Consider the following 9,445-nt stretch of genomic DNA (forward strand, 5'->3'; position numbering starts at 1 on the left):
GAATAAACCCATTTTGGAACCAGGAAGGGGCTGGTACAGGTTTGGCATTTCAAGATTCAGGAGGACGAGATTGACTTTCAGGATTCAGGAGGACGAGATTTAAGCCAAAATTACGTGCATTTACAAATACGTACCTGCGAGTCTGCCCTCCGCTGACACTCCGCCGACACTCCGCCGCCCACTCCTCGCCGTCCGCCTGCTCCGCCGGCCGCTCGCAATTACCCGCTCACCGTTGCCACCGTTGCCCGCCCCTTTCGATTCAAAAAAAAAATTATTTTGAAACTTAAGAAATTCGATTAGGATATCGAAAACCCGATATCCGAATCGATATCCGGTGCCGTCATCTGTCCCCCTGAGACGGGAGACGGATGCCGGTATCAAACGGATATCGGTATCGGATATCGGCACTGTAGCAACCGATATCCGATACCGATATCCGGATACCGGATATCAGAAAAAATGGATACCGGAAAATTTATTTCCGGTATCCGTGCGGCATCCGTCCCGATACCGGTATCCGGTACCGGCATCATCGGGATGGGCGAACACTAAGATTAACAGTATATTTCTGAATAATGTATTCTCCTCAACAGCACTTAGTATTGATGGCTACTCAAAATAGTATTCAAGACAATGATCAATTTTAAGTATTTCAGCAAGAAAACTTTTATGTCAAAATTTATTAATTAACAGTTAAAGATTCATAAATCTCATTATGACTTCCCTTCAATAATACCTCCTTGTTTGTGGTCGTCCTTTCTTTAGTCCTTTTTGTTAGAGAGGAGTTTTACTCGGGAAGGATCGCGCCAGCGACCTCGCCATCAACCTCCTGTTAGGGACGTAAACAAGATTAGTTAGTAAATAAATGAATATTTTATACTTGTTAGGGACCTTGAGAATAGGATTAAATATAGGTTCAAATCTGGATTAGGATTAAACATAGATGGTTAGGATCAATGATAGATTAGGATTCAACATAAACGGCCAGGATCGAACCAAAGAGAATTATAACGGTTGAGATTATATCGTAGGATATCCGTTATATCAGATGGGTCTACGGCACCGATCAAAAGCTGTGATCGGTGCACCCAACCTGTTTTAACTGTTAGACTTAAACATTAGATACCCGTTATAACAGATGGGTCTATGGCACCGATCGACGGCTGTGATTGGTGCACCCAACCTGATATAATGGTTGGGATTAAACTGAATTTTATATCCATTGTAGAACTGCTACAACGGATATATGAAACAGAAGTTCTTTTACAAACTACTCTATATGTAATATAAATGCAACCAATGTAAAATTGGAAAACTTGCAGAATAATAACGATCTTACTGCTTCTTCTTGTGCCTTCTTCTCCTTTTCTTCTTTCCCATTCTTTCTCTATCTTTCTCTTCTCTGAGCACACGAGGATTCTCAACACTTTTCTCCTCCACCAAATGTAATGATTCTACCTGGAACGGTTTTGTAACACAATTTTGCACAAATATAATCTCACACAAAGTATTCAAAAATGAATCAGAGAAATCCATAGAGATCAATCTTTCAATGTCCTTTGTTTACCGCTCAATTCCTTCGTGTCCAACTTCAAACGCCTGTAACTCTTTCAAAACTCAACCAAATGATGAAATTCAAATTTATTTGGTTTTATATGGATGTTGGGAACACTGCATATGTTGAACAAACGCTCAAAAGCAGAATAAAAAATATGCTAAAAATTATAAACTTATCCCAGGGTCGAGGATGTGCGAAGCTCAGATCCCAGCCTTCTTTTCTTTGAATCTTGAAATACCCTGCACCAAAAATCACGATTCCAAGTTCAAAACAAATGATCTCTTCAAATAATGCTCAAAAACTGCTTGAGAATTGCTCCAGGACTTGAAAAATCTCTCTAGCTTTTGGACTGTGATTTTCAAAGGGCAAGGAGAAGGGTGTTTGAAATTAGGGCTCAAAACTGCATATATGGACTTGGAAATCCGAAAGTGGCATAATGGTAATCTGTCAAAAGTTCAACAGTCATATTCATTGATTATGATTAAGCAATATAAAATAATAATCATTTTAATTTTGATTTATTTATATTTACAATTTTGCCATCAATTCAAAATACCTTTCAAGAGTTAAGAGCAAAAACTAGCCGTTATACCAAAGGACTTGAGATTTAAAATAATATTCAACTTTTAGATATGTTTAACACAATTTAAATCAAGATATCACCATTGGATAATAGTATCTTGATGTAATTAATTCAGCTTTAAATATTCGAAGGTAGTAATTAAGACTTTGAACAAATTATTCAACAAATCAAATGAAGATTAATTCACACAAATATCTGAACAGTGGTAATGACTATATTTATCTTCATATACAATCAGTCAACTACTTGACTGAGGGCCTATTGTGCTTTGATCACAACCCATATTGAGGCATGCATCACTTTGAACATTCATTAAAACATTTTGTTAAAAATACCCTTAAAGCTTAATCTTCAAAAGTGTCTCTATTGCATCTTTTCTTACTAACCGAATGATTACCTCTGTTCTTAAGAATAAATGTCCTTCTGAAATATTGTTTAAAATTCCTCCGGATTACAATTTTTTAAGGACTTTTGGATGACTATGTTATCCCTATTTACGACCATATTCTGTGAATAAGCTTGACTCCAAGTCAGAAAAGCGCATTTTTATGGGTTACAGCCATCTACATGTGGGATACAAATGTTTCTCTCTAGAATCAGGTAAGTTATTCATTTCTCGATATGTGATATTTTATGAACACATATTTACCTTCCAAACTTCTCTGAAGACAACTGACAAAGGTATTCTTGGGGCATATACAATCGTTTTTTCTAACTCAAACCACTTACCTGACTTTCAAGTCCGAGAATTATCTGCTGAAACTCAAGTTATCGACTCATAAGGATCAGAATCTTTCTAAGCCTCGGAAAATCTTCAAGGCTCTCCATCAGGTAATAACTCAGATGCTTCCCAAGATTCCTCGAGGTTGTCTTCTGCCACTCCAACCTCTATTCAACTTAAGCCCGAACAATTGCTTGAAAATTTTCCTGAACTTATCCATACTCTAGAAGTCATTATGAAGGCTAAAACTCTCCGTAATGTCTACCAGTCAGCTCACATGAAACCCGAAAATCCTCAACTCTATTCTGCGTTTTCAATTTGACATCCCCTTCCACAATGTTTCTTATCCAATGTTGCTGAACTTATTGAACCTACTTCCTATACTGTTGCATCCAAAAGTCCAACTTGGATGAAGGCTATGGAAATAGAATATAAAGCTCTCCCCTTGATAATAATACTTGGACTTTAATACCTTGAAATAACAATTTTCATGTAATTGGGTGTAAATGGGTGCATAAACTAAAATATAAGCCTACTGGAGAAGTCGATAAATACAAAGCCCGGTTGGTTGCAAAAGGATACAATCAACAAGAGGGGATTTATTTTCATGAAACTTTCAGTCCAGTAGTCAAACATACCTCCATTCGACTGTTGATTTCCTTAGCAATTAGTAAGAACTGGAAAATTCATCAATTAGATGTTCCAAATGCATTTTTGCATGGTGATTTGCAACAACAAATCTACATGGAACAACCTCCTGGTTCAAGAGTAAACTTCATCCAAATCATATTTGTTGTTTGCGTAGGTCATTGTATGGCCTTAAACAATCTCCCAGAGCATGGTTTACAAAATTGACTGAATGTTTGGCAGAACTTGGGTTTATTGCTTCTAAAACAGATACTTCATTTTTTCCTATTACAACCAATCCCTACTTTTATTCTCATCTTAATACTAAAATTTTTAACCTAGTCAACCATCTTAATACTAAATTTTCTATTAAAGACTTAGGTCCCACCCATTTCTTCCTTGGGATTGCACTGATCAAACATAGAGATGGTTTTATCTTGTCTCAATCTAGATACATTGCCTCTATTTTACTTCGAGCCAACATGGCAGACCGTAAACCATCCTCCACTCCATGTGTTGTTTCTCCCGTTCAACTTAACAAACCATCACAGAATGACATTGGTTTATACCAACAATTGGTTCGATCTCTTCAATACTTGACACTTACTCGACCAGATATCGCCTTTGAGGTTAACAAAGCTTGCCAAAAAATGCATTCCCCATCACAAGATGATTGGCAAGCTCTAAAACATCTTCTCTGGCATCTAAAGGGAATTATTCTTTGTGGACTATTAATTCTCCGTAATTCAGATTTCACGATCAACAATTTCAGTGATGCAGATTGGGCAGGTGACAAAGTCGACAGATGATCTACTGGCGCATTTCTTGTCTACATTGGTAAAAACAAAGTATCTTGGAGCTCCAAGAAACGACCTACAGTAGCCTGTTCGAGTACGGAGGCTGAGTACAAAGAGTTAGCCAATTGTGCATCTGAAGTTCTCTGGATTGAGTCTCTTCTGCAAGAAATTCATCAAATGTCAACAACTAGTCCCATCCTATGGTGCGACAATATTGGAGCTACGTATCTCGCCGCCAATCCTGTCTTCCATGCAACAACAAAATACATAGATATTGATTTCCACTTCGTACGAGAGCAAGTCGCGAGCAAGAAGCTGAATATCCGTTTCATCGGGAGTGATGGCCAGCTTGCCGACGTCCTCACAAAGCCTCTTCCCAAAAGCAGGTTCCTCCAGCTCAGAAGCAAGTTCAACGTTCTGGACATTCCGCCGTTGAGCTTGAAGGGGGGTAATAACAGAGTTTCCAACTTTGTTCAAGTTGAGTCAAGGTCTCCGGACAATCAGGTATGGGCCAATAGGATCAAATATAATAACTAGCTAGTAAAATGAAGCCACGTACCCCAATACTCGTTAGAGCAAATAGTGAATAGGATTAAATATAATTTTAAACATAGATTGCTAGGATTAAATATAGATAGGATTAAATATAGCCGTTAGGATTAAACATAGATAGGGAAGATCCAACGGATAGAATTTGTTTTATTATAGCGGTTATATTCTGTTATAACTACTATGGTTAAAACATAGAAACCGATTATATAGCGGCTACCAATTTACATATATAAATAAGAACCCATTCTTAAGTTAAAGATTCCATGGATTAAAGATCAAGATTCCAACTACTCTGGTGTCTCTCTTCTCCTTCACTTCTACCCCCATTCTTGCAACTGCTACACGGGAAGCTCGATTCTCTTCAAGGAGAGAAATAAAGAGAAAGAGAGAGGAGGAGAGAGAAGGGGAGGGGGAGGGAGGGAAAGAGAGAGAGAGAGAGAGAGAGGAGGAGAGACAAGAAGAAAAGGAGGGAGAGAAAAGGAGCGAGAAAGAGAGAGGAGAAGAAAGAATAAGAAGGGGAGGGAGAGAAAGAGAGAGAGAGAGATAGAGAGAGAAGAAGAAGAAGGGGAGGGAGAGAAAGAGAGAGAGACAGACAGAGGAGGAGAGAGAAGAAGGGGAGGGATAGAAAAGAGGGCGAGAGAGAGAGGAGGAGAGAGAAGAAGAAGAGGGATAGAAATAGAGCGAGAGAGAGAGAGAGAGAGGAGGAGAGAGAAGAAGAAGAAAGGGAGGAATAGAAAGAGGGAGAGATAGGAGGAGAGAGAAGGGAAGAGGGAGGGAGAGAGAGAGAGGAGGAGAGAGAAGAAGAAGAAAGGGAGGAATAGAAAGAGGGAGAGAGAGGAGGAGAGAGAAGAAGAAGAAAGGGAGGAATAGAAAGAGAGGAGGAGAGAGAAGAAGAAGAAAGGGAGGAATAGAAAGAGGGAGAGATAGGAGGAGAGAGAAGGGAAGAGGGAGGGAGAGAGAGAGAGGAGGAGAGAGAAGGGGAGTAGGAGTGAGAGAAAGAGAGCGAAAGAGAGAGGAGGAGGGAGAAGGGTAGGAGGAGGAGAGAGAAGGGGAGGGGGAGGGAGAGAAAGAGAGCAAGAGAGAGAGAGGAGGAGAGAGAAGAAGAGAGGGAGGGAGAGAGAAAAAGGATGAGGAGAGAGGAGGAAGGGGAGGGAGAAAAATAGAGAGAGAGAGAGAGAGAAAGGATGAGGAGAGAGAAGGGAGGGGAGGGAGAGAGAGAGAGAGAGGAAGAGAGAGAGAGGAGGAGAGAGAAGAAGAGAGGGAGGGAGAGAAAGAGAGAGAGAGAGAGGGAGAGAGAGAAGGGATGAGGAGAGAGGAGGGGGGGGGGAGGGGGAGGGAGAGAAATAGAGAAAGAGAGAGAGAGAAAGGATGATGAGAGAGAAGGGGAGGGGGAGTGAGAGAAATAGAGGGAGAGAGTGGATGGGGAGAGAGAAGGGAAGGAAGAGGGAGTAATAGAGAGAAAGAGGGAGGAGGAGGTGAGAGAAGGGGAAGGGAGGAAGAGAGAGAGAGAGAGGGAGAGAATGAGAGAGAGAGAGAGAGAAGGAGAGAGAAGAAGAGGGGGAGGGAGAGAAAGGGAGGAGAGAGAAGGGGAGGGGGAGGGAGAAAAAGGGAGAGAGAGAGAGAGAGAGGAAGAGAGAGAAGGGGAATGGGGAGGTAGAAAAAGAGAGAAAAGGGAAGGGGATTTTGAGAAAGAAAGAGAGAGAGAGAGAGATGGGAGAGGGTCAGGAAGGGAAATAGAGAGAGAGAGAGAGAGAAGGGGGGGAGGGAGGAGTGGGAGTGGAAGGAGAGGAGGGGAGAACGAGAGAGAGAGGAGGAAGTGTCAGTGAGAGAGGGAGAGAGTGGGAGATTAAAATGTCTTGCAGCTAGATGATTACAATGTCTGTTACGTTTCTTTACTCATAAACAGAAGATGATATTATCCAAAACCTTTTGCAAACATCACTAAGACAGACGAACTGCTTGAACGTTCTAGTTTGATGAATTGGATGCATTGAAAAACGATAAGTAATGTTTACATTTGTAGTCACTTGTATAGAAGGCATATTAAGAACAGGTGGATAAAAAACTCATTATCTTGAGCGAGTGGTGATCATTTTTCTCTCGTCAACTAGTCTGGAAGATATTCTGGATCATCTGCCTAGGTGACTCCTTCGCCACAGACTCTAGCTCGAGGATCTCGTCGGCAGTAAGACGCCAACCAAGAGCTCCCAAATTCTCCTCCGCCTGTCTAATTGTTTTCACTCCAGGAATGGGTATTGTACCTTGGCAGATGCACCAATTAATAGCAACCTGCAGGTGAAGCAAAGTACTAAGTGCTAATTAAATCATTGATAAGGATCTTGATGTATGTGTCTATCATGAACTGTGCTGAAGGAGAAGAAGGGAAAAAGATAAAGGGAAAAAGTGCCTTCATCTTTCTTGCCTGCCTGCATCCGTTGCAGGAGACCTATAGCTTTCCAAACGAAAACACTACCATAAATGCAAATGATGAAAATAACCCTGACAGGGATTGAGGATTCGGCTCGTGGAGGGACCATGATATATCATCTTTTCCGCCCCTTATTGACATCAGTCATCTGTCCTGACCTCGGAACGTAAACGTAACGAAAGCCCTCGTGCCTTCCGTTTTGTGCCGTTCCGTCCTGTTCTGTCACCGGATGCCAGTGATTTACACTAGTTTTACAACTGTCTTCTGTTCGTTCAGTCATCCATTCCGTTCATCCCTTTCCAATGGAAATGGAACAAAACTGCAGAATCTGTGACAGATGACTGACCAAATGACATCCCATCCCATGTTGCCTGTCCTATTCTGACATCTTTGCCCCAGCCATAACTGAGGGTTGTACACAAAGCAATGGGCAGAATTACTAACTTGAGACACCGTTTTTCTTCTTTGGGCTGCGATTCCTCTCAGCGAACTCAATAATGGAGCCAAACCGGGAAGAATCTGTCTGAACAGAAGGGCCCTGTACGATTCTCAGACAAGCCAATCTGTTAGTTTATCGAGTGCTTTTTTTATTTGTAGCTAAGCCATTAAAACAAATTTTTCACGCTAATACCTTGGGCCACGGGGAAGCTTTGAAGGTGTATACTTTCCAGTGAGCATTCCAAGCCCAAGCGGGCTGTACGAGATCAAACGGATACCAAGGGAGTCGCACACAGCCTTCAACTCCAGTTGCTCCTTGCCTATGCTTAGCAAGGAAAACTGTACCTGAAGATAAAAAAAACATATAATTGGTAAACTCTAAAAGTAGAAAAGGGATGAGTTCTTTCGTTAGGGTACAAACACTGTCAGTCTAAAAAATCTGAATTTCATTACCAAAATAGAAGGAAAACCTGTCTTCATCATAGTGTTGGCCAACTATGATGTTCAACACAACTATCATTTTCAACCACCATCCTGCCGATACTTTTTAGGGGGTGCTTGATGATGACATTGAAGTTGCAGGTAGCATTGACAGGTGACGTGGAAAAGGTATCACAGACAGTTAACATCGAAGATACAAGATTCTTAAAAAGTAGAATCATTTTTAAAGACAGGGATTGCCAACCTTCAACATCAACCACAGTAGTTGAACAGAATTTTTCATCATTCATGGACGGTTGACATGGAGAAAAATCCTCAACTTATTGTTCATGAGGACATCAACGTCTAACATTCACATAGATGAGACGAGCCCATCCCTACCCAATTAACATCACGGTTTCTAGCTCTTAGATTTCTCATCTTTGAGAACCCATTACTATTAAGGTGCGGCAAAAGTTGAGTACAGCGTTTTTAAATAAATATGTTGAAGGGCCATCCAAATACCTGGGCCGAACATAAGGGAACTCCACGGGCTTTCAAATAATCATGGATCTTGATAAGTTGCTTTGGGCCATAATTGCTGACACCAACAGCACGAACTAAACCCTAAAATTTCATCAAACCTAAAAAAAATTAGACCATGAGAACTTAAATAAAAAAATTATTGACGCCATATATAGCTAATCATATTGCTTGAACAGTCGTATCCCAGAATTAAACGTTATGTGGGAACCTTTTCATACATGGCAACAAGGCCATCCCAAAGAGCCAACTCCTGCAAAGGGGCATAATTTGCGGTCGACCAGTGGAGCTGTCCAATCCCAATCTGCTCAATCTCCAATCTCTCTAACGATGACCTGTAAATGAAGGAAGATCCACGAATAAAATACCACATCTTTTTCTATTCCTATCAAAATCCACACACAAGCCATTCGAACATTACATAATTGCCAATATTATCCCACAATAAATAGAGTGACTCTATTGTTCCATCAAGCTGACTAATCTGAGGCAATTAATAAGTCAATAATAATTATACATGGCATACAACTAGACCTCACAGCACTTATACCTCCTGTTGAGAAAAGAGGGAATAAGCAGAGCATGTAACGTGCTGTGCACAATGCACATCACGTGTCCATGATGACTTGTCAATATGAAAAGCTGACCAGTAAAAAATGCATCGAAGTCTCAAAAAAATTGAATTTATTAAACATTTCTATGTAGATGATGAATAGATTTCCAAATTAGAATCTTATCTTGAGTTAAAATTCTAAAGTCCTACAACTAAAAATTGATA

General features: G+C 40.6%; 1 protein-coding gene across 1 annotated transcript in view; it reads right to left on the reverse strand.

The window, feature by feature from the left end:
* Window positions 1-6,797: 6,797 nt before the first annotated feature.
* PLR1 (NAD(P)-linked oxidoreductase superfamily protein) overlaps window positions 6,798-9,445 on the reverse strand; it is a 4,847-nt gene continuing 2,199 nt past the window's right edge. The window contains exons 4-8 of the mRNA XM_078584223.1: window positions 8,879-9,002; window positions 8,650-8,751; window positions 7,898-8,049; window positions 7,711-7,804; window positions 6,798-7,127 (exon numbers count right to left, since the gene is read on the reverse strand). Coding sequence (XP_078440349.1) covers window positions 6,942-7,127; window positions 7,711-7,804; window positions 7,898-8,049; window positions 8,650-8,751; window positions 8,879-9,002 — 658 coding nt within the window. The 3' untranslated portion in view covers window positions 6,798-6,941. The remainder of the gene's footprint in view (window positions 7,128-7,710; window positions 7,805-7,897; window positions 8,050-8,649; window positions 8,752-8,878; window positions 9,003-9,445) is intronic.

The sequence above is a fragment of the Wolffia australiana genome, chromosome 12 (assembly GCF_029677425.1).
Source record: "Wolffia australiana isolate 7733 chromosome 12, ASM2967742v1".
Classification (NCBI taxonomy): Eukaryota; Viridiplantae; Streptophyta; class Magnoliopsida; order Alismatales; family Araceae; genus Wolffia; species Wolffia australiana.